This window comes from Neolamprologus brichardi, chromosome 2 (assembly GCF_056152115.1).
Source record: "Neolamprologus brichardi isolate AB-2024 chromosome 2, ASM5615211v1, whole genome shotgun sequence".
NCBI classification, from domain to species: domain Eukaryota; kingdom Metazoa; phylum Chordata; class Actinopteri; order Cichliformes; family Cichlidae; genus Neolamprologus; species Neolamprologus brichardi.
This window is the reverse complement of record NC_142105.1, coordinates 25,165,889-25,187,164: the sequence shown is the minus strand read 5'-3', so window position 1 is coordinate 25,187,164 and position 21,276 is coordinate 25,165,889. Positions and strand designations below refer to the sequence as shown.

The following is a 21,276-nucleotide window of genomic DNA, read 5'->3' as shown; positions in this document are numbered from 1 at the left end:
TACAGATGCACATGCGTGTAAAAGTGACTTTTCAGATACGATTCAATGTTTATTTGATTGATTGATTAATATGCGCCAAAGCTGGGGGCGGGGGGGAAGCATCATTAAATACAGGATCCTCATAGAGCCTTTATTTTGTGTTTGACTTTCAACTTTGACTTAAATGACATTTTAAACGCGCCCTGAATCATTATTGCTAACTAACTTTTCAATTGTACTCGATGAACATGTGGCTTTTAACCCTTCTTATTATTCGGGCTTCTCGAGAATTCCCGCAGTACTCGTGGATCATCTTATTTTGAAAGAGTCGAACGCGGAAGCCATATTATACGCTGCCTGACCGGTGAGTAGTAGGAGCAACCCTCCTCTCAGGCTGATCACTCGCTCCGAGGACGTGTGGATGTAACTGTGCAGTCCGCCGAGTCTCCGTGGCGCAGGACAGGACAGTCGCCACGCCTTCAGGGACGCTCTTTTTAACGGCCCAACCTTGCGTTTGTGTCCGCTGCACACCGGTACGAGCCTGTGCGGGACATTTAACAAGCAACTGTAAACACTGTACTTAACTGCAACCAGGCGGTGTGCCTCTGGAGTCCGACTTCACTTCTCCCAGCTGATGCCCAGCTGCTTCTAAACCCTGATTAATTTGGGAATAACCGGCACCGGAGCTTATATCGATTTGACATCGGATACAAGTCGGATCAAAGATGAGGATCAAAGTGTAGTGCTGGTGAGTGGCAACAATTACAATATTATCACTCTGAAATATTGAAATTGCGCTCACGCCCACAGCCGGCGCTCGCGCCAGCGTGTGGGCTATTGTGCGTACGGGTAGGTGTGTGTGTATATATGTGTGCGCGCGCGCGTTGTAATCGGACAGATTGCCTACGAGGACACTGTGTCGTCATAATAAGAAGTTCAACTAGAGGCAGCGATGACATCACGATCCCTTATCGCTGTAGAGGTACGGCAGCGTCGCTTGCATCACTTTACTACGATGGAAACATCGCAGATGTGTGCCGTGAGTCAGCGGCGTGCTCGTCTGTTTAAAGGCGTGAAAGGATCCGGCTCTATCTTTTTCTATTTTAATAGAGTCACTGCGTCTTCTGTCTTTGACACGTTCATGAGCGAGAATGCGTGCAGGCAGGTGATAATGTGTTATTGGAAACAAAGACAGCAGCCGCTCATAAGTGAAAAATGTCACGGTGTGCTGTGTGCTGATGGACTGGGTTTAGTTAACATGCAGTTATTAACTGTGTAAACTTGCTGCTGATTATTCTCAGACAAAATACACCCTTAAAAAGGGCCTTGGAGGGAGGGGTGTAGGAGAGGGAGTAAACGGGTGTGGTGGTGGCGGCACTGTTGACATTTACTCTGTTCTCCTTGGAATGAAAGGGGAAAGGAAAATGAGCATCCAGTAGGTGGTAAGTAGACTTGACACCCAAGGGATGATGCAGCAGCTCGCACAGCTAACCAAGTACAAACCAGAAGGGTTTGTTGTCCGTCTCTCAGCAACTCAATGCAAAAGGGGATGAGAGTAAAACCGGTTCTGTCGACTAACCAGGTGGATGAGCCAGTTTTGCAATTCAGCACCACACTTTGATGTGTCTCTCATCCAAGTCTCAGCAGCCAGACTGCATCTCCTAGTCCCCCAGTAGGAGGGAAACACCATAATCTAGGGGGTGAGGGGGGAGATTTTGTGACCATACCTTCGCTGTGTGGACTTTCAGCAGACTCTGTCTCCTCTCTGTTGTCACATGCTCTGCTTTGCCCTTCCTCTGTTTATCACTCGGCCCCACTGAAACGTGTTTTCCTCACTTTCACCCTCACTGGCACTGTTTGCGTTTGTGTGCCATGTTTGCTGAACCAGTGCTTCAGTTCACTGCTTCTCTGCCGTCTAGCATGTCATCCATTTTGGATAAAGGGTGAATTATGATTTTTAGTCCCGCAGCATCATTTACACCCTTTGCCTTTGCTCTCTGTGATCAGGACCTCCACTCAGCTCTTTGTTCCATCTCCTCTGTGGGTTTACCAATGCAGCTGACCTTGTCTCTGCTTTGCCCATATATAGGCCTGCTGCCCTCAGCCAGAATGTGTTTTTATTTATTTATTTATTTTAATTGAACTGACAGCTTGCTCTTGCTGTGCATTACATGGGGGAGATGTAGAGATATGTCACTGGAGCAGGGGTCTGGCAGAAGTCACCGGTTACATAGATTAAAGCTTGTGTTCCCTCCAATTCAGGCCGAGCCTGCAGAGGATAACAGGTGTGCTGCTAATGAGGGCATCGTTTGGTCTAATGTGAGACTGAAAGAGACAAATTCTCAGACAGTGAGGTCTGTGTATAGGTGTAGAGAGAGACAGCAAAGGGAAAGGCAGGGTTTCTCTGGTAGCAGGTCAATGGGGAGGTAAACGCAGTCGCTGTTAGTCTGGTAGCAATGACAGCTTTATCACCACCGCAAGGTTTATGGCTGTGTTTGTGTGGGGGAAGGGGATTTGTGTGTGTGCCTGTGTGAAGTGCTGTACTATACTGGTATGATGGAATTCCACTACTGTCCTGTGATGGAGCAATGCAAACAGAAACCTCCATCTGACTGCCAATACTTAAGCAGTAATAAAATACTCAGACTTCTTCATGTATTCATTTTTTATTAAATGGGTGCTGAGTTATTTACAGTGGGATTGGCTTCGTGCTCCTGTACCACTTGCATGGATGGCTGGATGATCAATCAGTTAAAATCTTTTCTTTAACCTTTTTTCATCTTAAGCCAAGATGAATTGAAATTAATTGTATTACTAAGTTTGTTATAATTTTTTGTATAATATGAACATGAAACGAGTTATGATGGTCCAAAAAAAACGGGCACTGTAGAAAGATGAAACACAGCCGGTTATTTTCACTGCTACTTTGACTAACACTCACACAATGTTCTTGCTAAGTGTTTGCAAATGTCCCCCATTTCACATTGCTAGTGGTGTAGTGTCAAGAATTCGAATGGGGTTTTTTTTCACACCTTACATAGTCAGGACGTACTCGACTGACAAAGGGACATTACATTATGACGGCCTGTGTACCTGACAGCTCTTGGGATGTCCTTTGGCGACGCAGCAGCCCTGCCGCTGACTCGGAGGTGATGAGACTGATCGCGTTGACAGCTCGTGGCAGATGGAGTTCACATGTGGAGTCACTCAGAACTGCCTGCTCTGTCACCAGAGAGTGAGCGCGAGGACAAACACGGGATTTCGATGGAATAAAGGCGTGCGAGAAGGGGGGTTGTGTCACAGTGGAGATACAACAGGCATCTAATTACCTCCCAACAGGAGCCTTGACTCCATGGAAACGCTCTGAGCTGTATTAGCTGCCTCTACATGGCCTTCATGCTGTCATATGGACAGTATTGATGGTCAATCATAGAGGATTCGACAGGGTCAAAAAAGCAATGAGACATGATTAGATGCCCGTTGTGTTCGATAAACAGTGAGCACGGTGATTGCTCCATCAGATATAGGATCTAAGGCATAAAGCGGTGACCGCCAAGCTTCTGCTCTCCTGAGAGGTGGCAGGTGTGTCGCAAAATTCAGATAAAGTTCACATTAAACTTTGCTATTAAATCAAGAGTGTGTGTGTTCTTAGAAGTACTGTCTGATATTGATATGTGTTATTTATGCTTGGATCTTGAAGGCAGCAGCATTTCTAACTATAAGTAAATGAAGGGAATTTTCTATCTTTTTGTTCCAGTGACCTACTGTCATTGATGACCCAAATTAGAGACTGCAGCAATATTTCAAAATTTCAGTAAATGTATAAAATAGCTGCTCAACATTTCAGTTTGACAATAACTAAACCTACTGATAAATATTTTCTACCTGCAGTCTCGTAGCTTGGGTTGAGCTTTTTCAGCTCAGTACTTTCCATTCACCATTTACTCTTCCTGTTATATGGAGTAAAGGTGGGCACATCGACCCAAATGTCGATAGTAATGATACCTATGTTGGTATTGGTATAGGATCGATACTAGTGCAATAAGATCGATACCTGGTTTCAGTTTATTTATAGCCTATTTATAGCCTATTTATAGCCTATAGCACATTTGGGGCAGGGATAGCTCAGTAGGTAACATGGTCGCCCCATGATCCGAAGGTCGGGGGTTCGAATCCACTGAACGGCTACCCTGCGATACCCCTGAGCAAGGTACCATCCCTACACACTGCTCCCCGGGGATCAATAAAGTATACATTATTATTATTTAAACAATGATGTCAACCAAAAAAAACCCAGTTTCAAAATGCATGAAAAGCTGAAATGTTTCTTATTTTGTGTTAACTATTGTGGAGAGTAATTGAGTGAATTGATGGTCACTGAAATGTGTTCAAAATTTGCAACGTCTGTATTGGTACTGATAATATTAGTCCTGTAGTTGGTGCTCGATGGAGTCATTTCTTTGGGTTTGAGTTCCACATGAACAGCTTCTAGTATTTCTTGCTTTACAGTCTGGTTTTACTAGATGTTCTGGGGGGTTTTTGTTTTGTTTTTTTTTTTTGGGGGGGGGGGGGGGGGGGGTGTTGGGCCTCAAATGATAAAACACTCTTGTTGTTTCATCCTTTAGCAGTAAAGATTTTCTTGCATATTTTAAAAAGTGCTGTGTTTGAGGGTTGCTGAGGTAGCTTGTAGGTACTAAATTGGCTTACACGCACCTCTCACTCTCAGACATGAGAGTCTCTCATTGTTTTGCACAAGTGAACATAAATGCAGAGCGTTGCTATGGCAATGATATCACAATATGAGATGCAGCTATTATCCTGGACGACATGATATGGCGCAGCCCTACCAAGTACATTGTGCTTTGATAACAGTTGAGCACTACAGTGCACCTGAAGAGGGTAGCAAAGAGAAAAGCTAGAAACCATGGCTTTAATGCACAGTTCAAAATATGTTGCCTGAGGGAAATTCCACTAATCTTTCCAGCTCAGACTGCTGTGTTGGCATACAGTGGTAGATATAGAATCTTTTGGCCTATAGCTATTCTACTTAGTGCTTTACGCCGTTTGTTTGTGTGTGTGTGTGTGTGTGTGTGTGTGTGTGTGTGTGTTGTTCTTTTTCTTCTTTCTTTTTTTCATTTATGGATTCGCACACAATTGAATCTGCTGTGCAAGGTGTTTTCCTGCCATAGAGAAACATTTGGGGTTCAGTGTCTTGCCCAAGGACACTTTGACACATGGAGAGGCCAGGGATTGTGCTGCCAGCACTCTGTGATTAGTGGACAGCCTGCTCTACAAACTGAGCCAAAGCCGCCCCCAGTGTTTGTATAGTGTAATTTGTAGAACCGCCCGTAACAATAAAAAAGAGAAAGCAGAAGGTGTGACTGCAAAGAGATTTATTATGCACGGTGTGTGATTCAGTTCTGCCCGAGAGTCCGTTAAGACGCAAAATGACATACAGAGATATGAAATGTTGGGTCCAAATAGCAAAAATGAAACTAACTGTGAATTAATGAGTCTTGTATTTTGGTGTTGCCCGTGTGTAACCATATCAAAATACATGAAGCATGAGCGGTGAACAGACAGCCCCCGTGAAATCACCAAATGCTAATTAGTACGCTTCGAGATCATACATCAGCAGTGACACACAGTGCAGCCTCTGCCTGTACTGGTTGTAATGAGCTGATAGATGTACTTAAACGGCAAAGGCGACGGCCGTGATGAAATTATCAAGGTGTGCTTATTAGATTTGCATCTGTTACTATTTCGCTCATTACCTCACGGTGGTTATTGTGCGGGTTTGATTGAGAGTAATACAATGCTGAGTGGATGTTTCCACTGGCAGACTAATTTTAAAATGTGCTTAGCGGCCTATTTAGGTTGCTGCGCATTGGCATTGTTTAATTCAGATTTTCTGTGTGGATGCTTTCAATCGCCCTGCGCTGGTTTTCTGTGCTATTTCCTTCCATTTACTTTGTGAGCTGGTAATTTCTCATAAGTAGCACTTGAGGCGAAATTGTGCCTGTGTAGGACAGAGACAAAATCACTCTTGTCTGATTCTCCGCAAAAGTACATTGCATGAATGGTGGCTGCAAATTGACATATTATGACTAACACATGGCTGTTTTTTAAGGCATTGTGACCGTTGTGAGTGACAGATTTAGGGCACTCACAACTCAGCCATGTGCTATGTGCTCACTAAGAGCCAATCTGTGCTCAACTCCAATTATCTCTACATAATATGATAGATTGACCGGGCCCATCATGTCAGAGACATTCAGCTTATTTTAATACACAATTTTTATCTTCAATAAACCAGGGAGATGGATCCAGAAGTGCGCTTCGTGCACGCGTGAAGTGGTTTGAAAGTGGAGTCTGTGATAATGGTGCTCAACCTTTAAATTTGGAGGGTTTTGGGGGGGGGGGGGGGTTTTCACCCCTCACAGTTAATGGTTTTTTGCAGTGATGAACTTGATTCCATCTAAATGTAAATTTTACAAAGGTGACAGTTTGACTTTAGAGATCAGTTGTCTGCAGTTCTTCTCGTGCTATAGGTTTAGCAGCACTTCTTGGAGGACAGCAAGACGGATCGTTGTTTTCATATTGAGTAAATGACTTCACTTGGACTTGGATGGACGTTGACTGTCTCGGACTCTTGCGAGCACGTACGCAAACAGAAACTCCAACACTTGCGTGGAAGCAGCTGTGTCCGAACTCGCTCAGGAATGAGGATGGGAACCCACGCACAAGCTGTTTTCATTAAAGAGATTTCCCAGTGAGCGTCAGTGGGACTGATGGAGCTGGTGGGTGTGGAACAGGTGCCAGAATATTACTGTCACTCCACTTAGACACTTAAGGGGAATTCCACTGAAAGGGCTTTGGGGAGTGTGTTCCTGTTGAGCCCTGACTGTGATTTTTTTTTCAATCCCAATCAGGCTTTTATCAAAGGGAAAAAAAAAAGACAGATGAATGGGTGTGTAACCTGAATGCCTTCACTGTAACTCGATCCTGAGCTTGGCCGCTACGTGGGTGCAAGTGTGCATGGATATGTTTTCTGAAGATACAAAGTACTCGATTGTGTTCAGCTCCTCAAATATGCACACACACCATTACCCAACAATAGTGCGCTGGTCTGGTTTTGTTGCAGCGTGTGTAGTGACATGTGTGGTATTTTGCGGTCTCTCTATTGTCAGCTGTGCCAGGAGGTTGCTGTGCAGCTCAGCAGCCAGTTTGGCTCAGTCTGTGTACCTCGACATTCGGCCTGGACGCCAGTACACTTATTCTTGGACTCCTGTAGCGACTGGGGATGATGGCAGAGGCAGAGGGCCAAAAAAGCCTCCCATGCCAGGAGCTCCCACTGGGAGAGCAGGCTGCTGCAGGGCCATCTGTACAGGCGTCCCGACTGGGAGCATTCGAATCTGGGGCGTGGAGCGGGAGATAAAGGAGGAGGAGAGTAAAATAGGGGACATGTGCAAGGGGAAGGGAAGTGAGAGGCTGCATGACAAAGAGGTGTTTACTCACTTTTAAGCCTGTGCCATCCTGAGAATACTCATCATTTCAGCTTTCAAAGAATTTGGTAGAAAATTCAGGCCAGAGCTTTAATACTCGGAGGAGCACAAAACAGTGTCAGTCCCAAAAATACGCAAGTAACTGCTTTTTTAGAGCACTATCCCAAAATAGATGAAGTGTTGAAGCTGTTCTGTGTTAAAGGAGTTAACATGTGGGTCCGAAATTAGTTGGTGAGGAGGAAGCCTGCAGAGGATGAGATTAACACTGATAGAGCCAAGACTGTTTGCAAACTTCATTTGGATTGGTATCAGCATCTTGAGTGAAAAAGGGGAAGCACTTTTTGTTATATATTCATTCGACTTTCCTTCAGCTGTGATCTCTGAAACCACGAAGCAATGACAGAAGCAAAACAAAACGTTGCTGTAGCACCCATGCCGGATACTTGATGTGCTTGCTTTCAGATGATGTGCCGCTTGTCTAAGAATAGCTTTGTATCATGTAATCGTTTCCGTCTTTCTTCGTTGCATTTCTCAGTGTTTGTGCAGTGTGTTATAGATATAAGGGGCCCAAAAATCAAAGATGCGCTTAACTGCAATTTGAATGCTGCATGAAATGTAACTAAAAATAAAATGCAATGAGGTGCAAACCCCTTAAATTCAACTTTGAAACTAGTACCAAGTATTAAAAGGATAGAATTAAAAGCTGAAAATAAAGCGTGGGAAAATTTCTTGGAATTCTTTTGCACAGGCTGTGTGTGCAAACAGTTTAAGAATAATATTTATCAGTGTAAAACTGCAAAAAAAAGGGTTTGGCGGCTAGATCACGTGGTGAAGGTCCCATTATTTAATGCTGAATAATAAATGGAAGTTTCAGAGCAGAGTGTTCAGGCAGCGTCTTGCTTATTTTAGCAAGGCAATGCACATAAACATCGGCCTGCATATTAACATAGGACTTTGTAAAACAGTTCAGCTCCTACCCTGCCTGACTTGAAGCTTTCAGTTCTTTTAGTGTTTAACTGTGCACAATTATAGTAAAATATTGAGATGCGATGAAGTGAGAGAAAATTTATTCTTGTTTTACTAAAAATATGCTAAACATAATGACAATTTTGTATTTGCCGTAGCAGATAGAGGCACAACTTGCCACCAGACAACTGCTCTGCCCTCCAAGCCAGTGGGACGCCCTAGAGAGCCAAAACACTTTAAACTACAGCAATGCCATAATAGGTCCTCACCTGACTCCACTCACTTGTATGTGGCATGAATTATACTGTTTAAGCAAGCCTATTGGTAACGATGAAAGATAATCAGTGAAAATGAAGAAAAGCTCTCCTTCTTGGAGTGAAAATGGTTAAATGTAATGGTACAAAAGGAATAATGTTAATCTAGCCTCAGCTTTAGAGGAGAGACACTAGCATCAAGTTATTTCTTTTGTTCGACTAGCATGTTGCGCTCTGGGCATGTTTAAAATGATCACATAATCGTGAGGGGAGGGGCCCCCTGTGAATTTTAGCCTTGGGCCACAACAGCCTGTAGAATCGCCACTGATCAAGGACATGAAATCAGCTTTGAAAACACTTACCTGGAACATATTCAAGTGTCTGGAAGAATATTGTTAGGCTGAGATAAAAGTGTTGCTTAGGACTTTGTACGATCAGTTAGCTAACATCAGAGGAAAATATTGAAAAGTGTTAAGATTAGTTTCTGTATTGAAAGGAAAAGAGAACTTTTTGCTCAGACGTCGATGTGTTTGTATAGTTAAGCATCCCGCTTTTATTTAAGTGTCAAAAGAGCCAGACTGTTTACTTTAATATGCGTGTGGGTGTTGACCTATTGACAAGTTCCTTGTCTTGCTTGGGTGATGACTAATAATCATGAGCAGCAGAGGTAGTGTTTGCCCTAATAGAAGTAAGCAGAGTGACCTCAAAGCTGCTTCTGCCCCATCAAATAACCCCACCGCTTCTCATTTGACCCTTGACCCACTGATGGCACAGATTTTTCTCTTGTTTTTTCTCTTGAAGAACCCTCCTCAGTCTGAACGTAGACCGGTCTCTGATGCTGCTCGTCCATCAACCCCTCTGTGAAAGAACATATTTGCACAGTTTTGTCACCACTCACCTAAGCAGGAAGACACGAGAACAGTAGGTGTGACTGTTCTCTTCTTTTTTTGTTTGTTTGTTTTTAGTGAAACGGGTTTTACAGGGTGTTGTAGGAATGATTGCTACGAGGCAGCGGCTTAACAACAAAGAAGCAGTTTGACAGCTAAACTGGCTGGTTATGTGAGGAACGCGTTTGATTCATCAACACATGCGCTGCTCGACAGCCGAGGTGTTGTCGAAGATTGTGTGGCCGCAGACCGTGCCACTCTGTTAATCATAATGGAACAAAGGAGGCAGATCTCCTGATGACAACGATAGCAGACTAACCAAATCACACAACTACATGCACACATGCACACAGGCTGCAAGGGCACAGAACAATGACACCCCCCCAGCTGTCTAGACTGAGTGCAAGGCTACCGTAGATCTCAAGGGGAGGGGGGGGATTAAAGCACACATCACTGCACTCACCTGTTCTTAGCTACATGTTTCTCATTGTGTTTTTTCATGCAGCGCTGACACAGTGTGACAGGCGCAGAGGGGGTTGCGTGTAGCAGGAGCTGTGAAAACAAGTTATACACAGAGTACAGCTGTGGATGACTTCTTCACACTGTAGAAAAAGCGGTGTAAGCAATATGGCTTAGAGGGGGGGGAAGAAGTGACATTTTAAAGGAAGTATTTCAGTTTTTTAGTCATAAGACTTTGTGTTAGGTAAGCTGGTCTACCCTTGGAGTTTCCAAGCAGGAAGGCATTTTAGAGGAAGTTTAACTGGGATGGCATGAAGTGACAAACAGCTGACGGTGCCGGTTGTTAGCTAACGTAAAGCGAACCTCATTATTTGTTGCTCTTACTGACGTTATTGAGTCAGTCTCTGCTCTTGCTGCTGTTTCACTGCAAGCCCTACTTTTCCTCGGTTGTCTCTTTTAGTTAAATTGGCCATAAAAGTTACATAGTCTGTCTTTCACTTTTATGTCAGCACTTAAAGTTGCACCCCTGCAGGTTTCACTACTACTTCGAACTCACACATCACTACCTCAACCCCAAAGTCCTTTTGGGTTACTTTCACTGTCGCAGAAAAGACTTTGCTTTCGGCTTGTCCATTTAAAAAATGTACACATTGGCAGATGAGCCGCCTGACTGACTGAAACTGTGAGGTATCGACTGACAGACATGAGGAGCTGTGATGAAATAATGACTCAGAGCCTGAGAAGTGCTGGAGGGAGGAGCGGGAGGCTGAGGAGGAAGCAGTGGGGAGAAATACGGAGATGGGAGATTATCACATGCGATATGGGGAATCATTGACAGTGTGAGCACGTAGTATAGAACTCGCAGACACTGCTATACATGTAGAAATACAAACACAGAGACAGAGAGTTGTGTGAGATTTAGTCACCTTGAACTAAGCAGATATTGTCCTCCTGTCAGTCTTAACATAAAGGAAGTTTTCTTTAGTAACCATAAAGCTTCACTCGTGTACTTTAGTCCTTTATCCTGTTCTCTGTGGCTCGATGTTATAATCCAATCTGCAGGATGTCACTGCAAGGACATCCCGGTCTTTTCTAGACAGAGCCAGTAACTTTTATGAGTGAAAAACAAGTCAAATGTAATTTAAGGCAATTTTTTTTAGCATTTTTAAACAATATTCATTCATCCTCTATAATCTCTAACTCTACAATTTAAACTCCGTTTATTCACCCACTGTTATTTATAGAGCTTTAGTATTTAGGCTGATTTGTCTGAATCAGATGTACAGTGTTTCGGTTGGTTACACACACCCCTGATTGCACATAGAGCCAAGATCGCTCCACTGATACGCAGACGAGATGTCGGCCTTTTCTAACCACAACATATATTAAAAGAAATGAGGCTTTGGGTGTCAGTGGTGTAAGTGTAGCTTCTCAGAACTCCCCATCCCCCAGCCTTTTGTGAGCCTGTCTGTGTGTGTTTGTGTCTAGGTGTGCACAAGTGCATAAGTAAGTGCCCAAATGTATGGGGAACAAGGAGGACAAAGGAAAGCCGATCCACTCGCACAGGGAACTTGAAACATTTGTGCATGGCACCGTGCGTTTGGCCTTTAAACCCAGGGGGACCCACGATACTCATTTATCGGGGCGGCTTGTAGAGGTCAGCAGAGGATGAAAGTATGGCCGAAGACATTTAGGATGATCACTAATATGGACAAACATGCCGTCTTTCATTCAGTTTACGAAGGACTTCTTTTGTGTTAGTACTATTGTGTGTGTGTATGTGTACGCACATATACATACACACTTTACTATGTGTTCATGTGCATATTTAGGCCAAGCTGACAATAGACAACAGGAAGAGTGTTTGGCATAGTATGTTGTTGTGCTTGAGGTTTCAGCGTCAGCGTGCAGGTTTTTTGCTTTTATTGTGAGTCCTGCAGGCAGAGATCTTTTGTAAAACCAAAGCAACTTTGAGACTGCAGGTATTCGAGTCGGATGTGGTGCTACGGGTCATTTTAGTCGCTGTCAGAGAGCACAGGAGCTATTACCACAGAAGAGTTGGATGAAACTATAAAATGTAATTAACTATTAATGGCTGCCCTTTTTTAAGCTGGGTGATGAAGACGAGCTCTTTTGTACTGCGAGCGACATTATGGTATCACTGCTCTAGCTTACACCACATTAAGCGTTCCTTTCCACTAGAGCTGCAGTGTTGGTCCACTGAGGGGAAGAGCCTGTTGAATTTTTAAAATGTGTAAGCCAGAGCCTTACAAAGGCAAAGGGATTCATTTCAGTGGTGGAGACAACATGATCAGCCTCCACAGTGACTGTGTGACCTGTTTTCATTCTCACCTCTGGCTTGTCAGCGTGGTAGGCGGGGCTTGTTGTTTAGGAGAGGTATTCTGTATCATCTGCCATTGACAGGCACTCATCAAGTGAGGGGAAATAAGAGTCTTTGCACTGGAAAATGAGATTGAAAGTGATACATTAGGAGGATGCACAGAGGATCTAAAAGAGACAGAGAAGATGTTTGGGTCCAGCAGGTCAACTGGAGTGAGTGGAAACAAGCAAGATGCTAAACTGGTTTATGGAATGATGATTAAGCTTCTCAGGGCCAGGTGAATCTCTCAGCGTTTCACAGTATAGACAGATTTTAATCTGTTTTTTGTGGCAACATTTCTGCCTGATGCACCAGCAGAAACCGGCTGTACTGGTTACCTAGCGCTGAAGAGGCAATGACCTGGAGATGGATTGGAAAGTAAGAGGGCGGGGCTTGTGTTTCTGTGTCCTTGAATGTACACATGAGATTAAATGGTGCAAACCTTGAATTACACAAACAAACTGTCTTGTTTACATGGCTGTACCAGAGACCTTTATGAAAACGAAATGAATGACTTTTCTAAATCCCAATTTCATCCCTCTACTTCATTCATTTGGTGTGTTTGTGTTTATATTCTAGTCAGGAATGCCCCAGACTGCGTGCTCAGGCACCATGTTTACCACTCCCAGTGGCTTCAGCCCTCATCTGGCCTGTGCTGAGCCTGGGGAGGAGGAGGCCCCACAGGAAGGCCCGGGGCCGGGGCCTGGGGCTTGCCTCTCCGATGGGCCGCCCATCACTTCTGCCTCCCTGGACACCCTGATCCAGAACCTTGTGCCCACTGCCGATTACTATCCCGAGGTAAAATGAAATGTGCTACAGTCACTGCTGCTCATCATGTTCCCATCAGCCTCAGAGTCCATTTCACTTTATAGTCATAGTAATAGTGCTGCCGATTAGATTATTAACCACATGTCTATGTTTCAAGTGCTCCTCTGCTTCTTTTAATGACAGTAAGCTGCAGTGGTGTTTATTGATGTGGCGAGAGTGTCTTAGCGAATGTCTTTTTACGTCCTTTGACAGAAAGCCTATGTGTTTACCTTCTTGCTGAGCGCTCGTCTGTTCATTCCTCCTCCGGAGCTGCTGGCCAGGGTGTGTGAGCTGTGCATCAAACAGCAGCAGCTGGATCAGAGCCCACTCGATACGGTCAGCACTGCACCACACATAAATACATATTCCCGCGTATGAAAAGCATTGAGGCGTACTTATCTGCTGCATGTGAGCATCTTAATAACCGCTGTTTTTCCCTCCACTCTAGGCAGGTATTTTTGTTTGCTATGTTATAAAGCCAGTTGTAAATCTTTCTCACGTCGTTAACAACAGGCTAAAGTACGCAAGTTTGGCCCCAAGATCCTGCAGCTGCTGACAGAATGGACAGAGACATTCCCGTCCGATTTCAGGGATGAAAAGATGGTCGGACACCTCAAAGACATCATCCACAGGATAGCTCCATGTGATGAGGTATTATGTCCAACAAGTCCAATCCATCCATCCATCCATTCGCTTGAGCCTATCGCAGCTGTCATAGGACACCCTGGACAGGTCGCCAGTCTGTCGCAGGGCCAACACACAGGGACAGACAACCATTTGCACTCACATTCATTCGCACATTCACACCTAGTGGCAATTTGGATTTTTCCAATTAACCCATCCTCACAAGCTGCATGTCTTTGGACGGTGGGAGGAAGCCGGAGTACCCGGAGGGAACCCACACAAACACAGGGAGAACATGCAAACACACAGAAAGACCCCGGCCTGATGTTGGAATTGAACTCAGGACCTTCTTGCTGTGCGGCGGTGGCAACAGTGCTAACCACCGTGCCACCGTGCTGCCCAAGTCCAAGTCCAATCATCTTCACTTAATATGTCCTAAGATTTTTTTTTTTTTGAAAAGCTGTAAATTTTCAAACAGGATAGATTAACCAATAAAACTGGACAGAAAACACTGGATGAAAAGCATCTGCAGTGAAAAATAGTCTGATGGGGAGCTAGATTTAATTATTGTCACTGCGGCTGTTGATGAGGGAGTCAGTGTAGGGTGAACACATACAGCCTAACTGTTATGCAATCTTACATTACATGAGGGAGAAAGGAAGGATATTAGAGGAGTGGCTCTATCTGGAGTCTTGAGGGGAAAATAGAGGGAGGGAGACGGATGGAGAAAAAGGGGAGAGGGTTGGGATGCAAGGGCGCAGAGAGCCGAAGAAAAGGTATGGGAGTGGGAGTGGAACCATAGTGAGAAATGTAGGGAGGATAGAAAGGAAGCAGGAAAGACAGGTGGTGATGAATGTGCTGCTATTTAAAGCTGGCTGTCTGCACTACGGGTGTGTGTGCATACATGTGGGAGGTGTGGCTCTGGGTCACTTGTGAAAAAGACTGACCTCACGTCCTCTTTGAAGCACTCGTGTCGAGCGAGGAACACCAAAACAAACATTCCCAGGCAGGGCACACAGCACACCTCTGCTTGCACTGCTGAAACTCACAATAACATGTTTAACATGTCGCTCTCCTCTTCTCTCAAGGCATACTGGAAAACCCTGAACCAGGTGCTGCAGAAACTTAGCCAGAGGCTGTCCCTGATGAGCCAGGGGGAAGAGAGCATTGTCAAGGTCTCCCTCAACGCCTCCTCTGACAAGCTGGTGGCCTTCAAGACCAAGCCTCCGCCCATCCAGAAGGACATACTCTCCATCTGCAACGACCCCTACACGCTGGCACAACAGCTCACCCACGTGGAGCTGGTAAGGAAGGGGAGGGGGGGAGGGGAAGAGAGAGCGGGATGCGGGTTAGAAAGAGGTCAGGGGTAAGAGATGATAACGAGGGTGGACGAGGAGAAGTAGAAAGGATGTCAGCGGAGAGATGAAGGCGGAGGATGGTGAAGCATGGGTGGAGATCAAGTCCACCCATGTCAAGGTTATAAACATTAAATCACATCAAGAGAGAGGGAACTGGAGGGTGATAAAGATTTTAACAGAACAATGGAAATGCAGTGAACGAATTGATGATGAACATAAATCATTAAAATAACTCGCTGGATTTTGACGCCATGTGTTTGATAACCTGACCTTACTTGTCAGCTGTTACAGCGCTAACTGCCTTCACAGACAGCAGAACAAAGGGAATGAGGAGATGAAACCCACATGAACAAAGGATCCGTGCACTGTCCCTCACATTGCATGCTCGGTGCCTTCAGTCTGCTCATGTGTGTCTTCATGTGGACACGTGTATCTCGGGGTGGTTGTGTTTCTGTCTGTGCATGTGAGAGTGTCTGAGTAAGCTTGTACCCTTGTCTGAGCGGTGACATCACCCCTGAAGTCAGTGATGCGCCCGGGGCCTCAAACAAAAGGGAGGAAAACTGCAGTGGATATATGTGACCTGACAGCTTCACATGCGTTCACACGCACGCGTACAAAAGGAAACAGAGATGGGCAGATAGAGAGGCATGCACCAACCACACAGCCTGGATATTATTGTATGTTTTAGCAACATGTTGATACTTATTTAAAGAACTACACAGCTGTGCTTTATGCCACTGTGTGCATGCTTGTGTGCGGCGCCGCTTTGGTTTTGGGTTGCGTCACCGGTTGAGATGGTGCTAATGACTCATTTTGATTTGCACATGTATGCGACTGCACAGCTGTCTTTTAATAGAGGTGAATATTGTCTCAAGTGTCACTGTGAGGAAATCTGATTCCAGTGAGTCACCTCAGTCAGTCATTACTCGTCTATATTGATTGCCTTCCATTACTGAAATGAAAGAATTATTAATGGGGCTACCCCCGTCGGTGTATGTGAGTGGACTTGTAATGCTCACGTCGTGGGAACATAAATATGTTGCCGCTGTCAAGGAAAGACTTGGTACGATGTTGGGGTTGGTTTAAAGTTCAGGTCAGATTTGTTATGGTTAGTAATTGTTATGGTTGGGGCGTGTCTAGGAAAAGAATGAGAGTGAATGTATTGTCCTGCAGGGATGAGTGATTCATGACTGTGTGTTTGTATTTTCCAGGAACATTTGAGTCGTATCGGACCGGAGGAGTTTGTCCAAGCTTTTGTTCAGAAAGACCCTCTAGATGGAACACAGGTGAACTTTTTTTTTTAAATAAACTGTCCTATTTAATCAGAAAACTAATTTTGCACTAAGCTTGCCAGAGTCTGTACTTAGGTCAATGCTGTAGACTGTAAATAGAAGATGGCATCCGTTCATTTGTGGACTTGAGTTCCGCATTTGACCATCACCACCTTGCTCTCTTCAAAAGGGTACAAAGCCATGTTCCAGCTTGGTAACAATAAAGGTGCATCCAAACAGGAAGCAAATCACTCGTCTCATATTTCTTTGGAGATAACAGCTGGTCACTAGTGGGCATTGGTTGCCTAGGTAACGTTCTATGTATTTACTACTTATATTCCTCACTGGTAGTCCCTTCAATCACTTGCCCCAAAGTTGAATAATGTTTGTTTACAGTAGGACCTGCTCACTTTGCTTTGGCTGCAAAGCCTTGACACATCGCTGCAAATTCCTGATGAAGTTTGTAAAGACTGCAAAACACAGATGATTTAAAAACAAGCTGTTATTAAAAAATGTCACTGTTACTATTATTATCATTAGCTTCACATTTAGAACCAAAGACTAGATCCATTTTTATGATCTTACAGTCTACTGCCAGACCACAGCATTTGTTTATTTTTGCATATATGGTTAAAATTGTTATTTTGTACGTATCCAAACAAATGTCAGTGAGCGTAAATGTCCCAAATAGCAAACTACAGCAAGCACACACAGTGTGCTTTCTGTGCCCTCTATGTATGACCGCTGAATGCTTCCACTCTCCGTTCCATCGCTGTCACTCATTCACTGATTTCCTTTCATTTTCAGTTATCATCACTTTAACCTGTCTTGACTCCGTTTCTCCTTTCTCTCCTTTTTTGGTGCTCTAAATTGGTTCTGTTATTTTTGCTCCAAGATCACCGTCTTTGTTATTTGCGCTCACACAGGGGGTCAAGCTTGTAGACGGGAAGCTAATTAATAGTGGAATTCCCGATGGTAGCACTCACTTGTGGTGTTTGTGTGTCTTATTAAGCAGCCGTGCTTCAGTGACCAGAAGAAAAAAACCTCCAACCTGGAAGCCTACGTGAGGTGGTTCAACAGACTTTGCTACCTGGTAGCGACAGAGATCTGCATGGTGAGTGGAAAACACAACTCAGTTTCAGCCATATTGAATCCTCCAAAACATTAGAAAGACTAGGAAGCACAATGGGAACAGAACAAGATTATAAACACCTCCCAGAGATCTACTTCAGACTGAATGGGGAAAACCTGGAAATGTCAGTAACACTACAGGACATATCTGGGTGACCATTGTAGCATATATGCATGTTTTTAGTTTATAGATTCTCTTTATTTAATAGTAATTTCAACTGAATTGTACCATAGTAGTAATTTATTCCCCTAAGTAAGTGGACAGGAGATAAAGATTTAGTTTTTACAGGGCATTACTGCCCCTTAATGGACATTTTGTGTTACTGCACTTGCACAGACAAAATTTCTGCCTGTATCTGTATATGTAGAGATAAATTCTCTATGAAAACTTAAGTCAGAATTTTTGGGTTTTGTTTTGTTTTTTGTCTCACTGCTGCAGCCAGCGAAGAAGAAACAGAGGGCCCAGGTGATCGAGTTCTTCATTGATGTGGCCAGGGAGTGTTTCAACATTGGAAACTTCAACTCACTCATGGCAATTATTTGTGAGTTGTTCATTTTACAATCCCTGAGCATTGATTCCCATCTTGTGTTCATAGTTAAAAATATATATATACATTTTCTTTCTCAGCTGGGATGAACATGAGTCCTGTGTCCCGGCTGAAGAAGACTTGGAGCAAAGCTAAGACTGCCAAGTTCTTCATTCTTGAGGTAAACACAGCTATTCACTGTCTAAGAAGTAAAAGACGGGAAAAACTAGATGCTGACGGCGTTTTTGCTTGTTGCCATTTACTCTTGACAGCATCAGATGGATCCGACTGGAAACTTTTACAACTACAGGACTGCCCTGAGGGGGGCCGCCCACCGCTCTCAGACTGCCAACAGTAACAGAGAAAGGGTGGGGCTCAGCAACACATTGACTGATTTCCTCCAAAAACCTGCTGGCTGCAGTTCAGTATTCACTATTTACTTTGCCTTCCTGCCCATTTTCTCTCCTCAGATTGTGATTCCTTTCTTCAGTCTGCTGATAAAGGACATTTATTTCCTGAATGAAGGATGTGCCAATCGGCTGCCCAACGGCCACGTCAACTTTGAGGTGAGGCTGTTTCCTAACCCTGCCTCTCCTCCATCGTTAACCTCATCCTAAACCATTAAATGGTTACTCGCTTATTTATTTATTTAGAAATTTGTCGAGTTGGCGAGGCAAGTTGGCGAGTTCATGACATGGAAACAAGTAGAGTGTCCATTTGAGGAGGATAGGGCCATCCTACACTACCTCCACACTGCTCCCATCTTCAGCGAGGACGGTGAGAACCTGGCACATAGTTTTCATTTACAGTCCAGTTCGCTTGATGCCTCTACTGCTTTGTTCCAGAAAGATCTGAACATCTCACAGTCTTTGTTGCCTTGTATTTTCAAGTTGTCCTCAGGCCAAATTTGAATAGCTTGACTAATCCGCTTACTTTCCATTTAGTGCCATTGTCGGGTCAAATTATTCATTTTTCCTCATTACTTTGGTTTATGACCAAAAGCCTGAAAAACGAATAACATTCTCATCACCCTCGGCTGTAATTTGTTTTAATAGTAATCGGCAAGCGTTACGACGGTGACATTACCGTTTAGCTCAAAGCATCGGTGTCCAACATCTTCACAGCTGCAGACTCTTTAATGTCTCAGCCAAACTCCATTAAAAATAAGACGGCAACCTCCATGTGACTGTTGCAGATGGAAATTGATTGCAAGTAATTGCAGCGACCAACTAGTTGCCCAGAGGTTGAGCATACAACACCTTCAATCTCTGGAAGACCACTTTTGATTGCAAGGCAGTTCTATAGATTACCTAGTTGGAAGCAAAGGTTTGCAAATAACTGCCACAGAATTTATCAATTTAGACAGATTGTAGTTGTAGCTCTTTTGGACTTTTCTGAAATTCCTGAAGACACACAGTGTCTTTTTTTTTTTTTTAAATTTATCTGTTCTCATTATTCCTAGGGCTCTATCTTGCTTCCTATGAGAGTGAGAGTCCAGAGAATCAGGTAGAGAAGGACAGATGGAAAGCACTCAGGTGAGAACACATTAAATGGGAACTGCTTAAGTCTAAATAGACCTGCTTTGCTTAATTAACCTTTCACCTCTTTGCTCCCATCAGGTCCAACGTCCTGGCAAAGACATGAGGCAGCGAAGGCAGCTCACCTGCCACCAACAAGGGAGCGTGTGGTCTCTTTGCACTAAACTGAACTGTGAAGGAACCTAACTGGTACTTTGATGTTTTTCTATGAAGAAAAAAAAGGGAGAAACACGATGAACAGGATTCATCATGGAGTGTGTAAAAAAACAAAACAACAAAAAAAAAGAATTAAAAAAAAAAGTGAAGTGACTATATTAAGCTATGAAGCAAAATCCCTTTGCAGTTTGCAGGAGGTTGGTGATGAGGTACAGTATATTGGAGAGCGACAATGCTTCTCCATGTGTGATGTGTGTTTACTCTGTGAAGATGTTTACTACTTTAGAGAGTACAGTTACAGGGAAAACCACTTTCTAAAACAAGAATTCCTATTAATGCTGTTTGTGGGGTTTTTTTGTATTTGCTCCTCCCACCTCCTTCTCTCTTCCTTCTTCCCCTTTGCTACAAAGCCTTGTCTGGGTATTTAAATTTGACGTTCTTCTTTTTTTCCTTTACTTGTAATGTACTGTAATGAAACACGAAAATAATGTGACGGGCGCTGGCTAGCCCATTTCAACTGTCAAGTTTTATAGGTCTACTGAAGAAATGGCATCTGTGTGTTTTCAGAGAAGATGGAAGACAACATGCCTTGAGCATTTTGCGAAATATCATCTGACTGTGTGCGATCACGCGTTTGTTCATATCGTCTCTGTATTGTGCTACACGCTGTCGATCGGAGAAACCTGTTTATGGTTCATCTCTATTTTTAATTTTTATTTATTCTTTTTCATTTTGGGGAAGGTGTCGTGTGGGGATGATCAACTTGTTTTAAAAGTGTTTACTTCTTTTAAATGTGTTGTGCCATCAACTACACAAGAAAGCTACAGTAATTGGTCGCTGCATGTGGAGCCAGGCCAGGTGTAGATTGTGTACAGGTGACATTTACCCCTCATCTTTCTGCTCTACAGGAAGTTTTCTCTGACTGATGTTCAGTTGTCTGATATATATTTATGGAGATTTCTGTGCTGACAGATGTATAATTTTTATTGTAATGTTCCTTTATTGGTTAGGAAGTCCAACGGCATGCTACGACAGGTGTTCTTAAAGGGGCATTAGAGTATCCACCTTGTGAAGACTGCACCACAGACTTTGTGGTGAGGATGCTTTGTTACATTTTGTGGAAGGACGATAATGAATGGAGGTCTTCTGTCTTGATATAAAGTAAAGAGGGAAACTTGTGCCATACAATTCACTGGTTGTCATAACAATTCAGGTTACTTTGACTTGAAACGTGTTGTTGAATCGTTTTGTGGGATTGTCACCTTTTTTGGCTTCATTTTTTGTTCTGTGATTCAAGAGCCATTTTGCGGGAGGGGGTATGGGGAGGGGGGAGGGAGGGAGGGACTATTATACAATAAGCTTTTTTTTTTTTAGTAAATAGTCTAAATCGGTTTCTTTTTATTAATTGATGTCAGTGTTTTCTCTAAAGAAGCA

At 43.7% G+C, this 21,276-nt stretch overlaps 1 protein-coding gene across 4 annotated transcripts; it reads left to right on the top strand.

Moving 5' to 3' along the window:
• Positions 1–369: 369 nt before the first annotated feature.
• Positions 370–21,163, top strand: LOC102777120 (ras-GEF domain-containing family member 1C-like). Of its 4 annotated transcripts, none has more exons than XM_006781486.3 (15): positions 370–727; positions 9,506–9,625; positions 13,010–13,228; positions 13,451–13,573; positions 13,751–13,888; positions 14,950–15,165; positions 16,431–16,505; positions 17,503–17,604; positions 18,061–18,163; positions 18,250–18,329; positions 18,421–18,516; positions 18,619–18,714; positions 18,802–18,925; positions 19,611–19,683; positions 19,768–21,163. In XM_006781486.3, the coding sequence occupies exons 3-15, from the start codon at positions 13,016–13,018 to the stop codon at positions 19,790–19,792; spliced, it is 1,464 nt and encodes a 487-aa protein (XP_006781549.1). In that variant the 5' UTR covers positions 370–727; positions 9,506–9,625; positions 13,010–13,015; the 3' UTR covers positions 19,793–21,163. The 4 variants fall into 4 exon arrangements, with proteins under 4 accessions (XP_006781549.1, XP_035765290.1, XP_006781550.1 ...); XM_035909397.2 differs by having other exon boundaries at positions 9,506–9,629; XM_006781487.3 differs by lacking the exon at positions 9,506–9,625 and having other exon boundaries at positions 17,506–17,604.
• Positions 21,164–21,276: the final 113 nt, after the last annotated feature.

Excerpts from the sequence above, each read along its gene's own strand:
- LOC102777120 (XM_006781485.3), top strand. The coding sequence starts at position 13,016 with ATGCCCCAGACTGCGTGCTCAGGCACCATGTTTACCACTCCCAGTGGC. Across the intron at positions 16,506-17,502 it reads ACCCTCTAGATGGAACACAG|CAGCCGTGCTTCAGTGACCA; the intron begins GTGAACTTTTTT and ends TGTCTTATTAAG. Across the intron at positions 19,684-19,767 it reads GACAGATGGAAAGCACTCAG|GTCCAACGTCCTGGCAAAGA; the intron begins GTGAGAACACAT and ends TGCTCCCATCAG.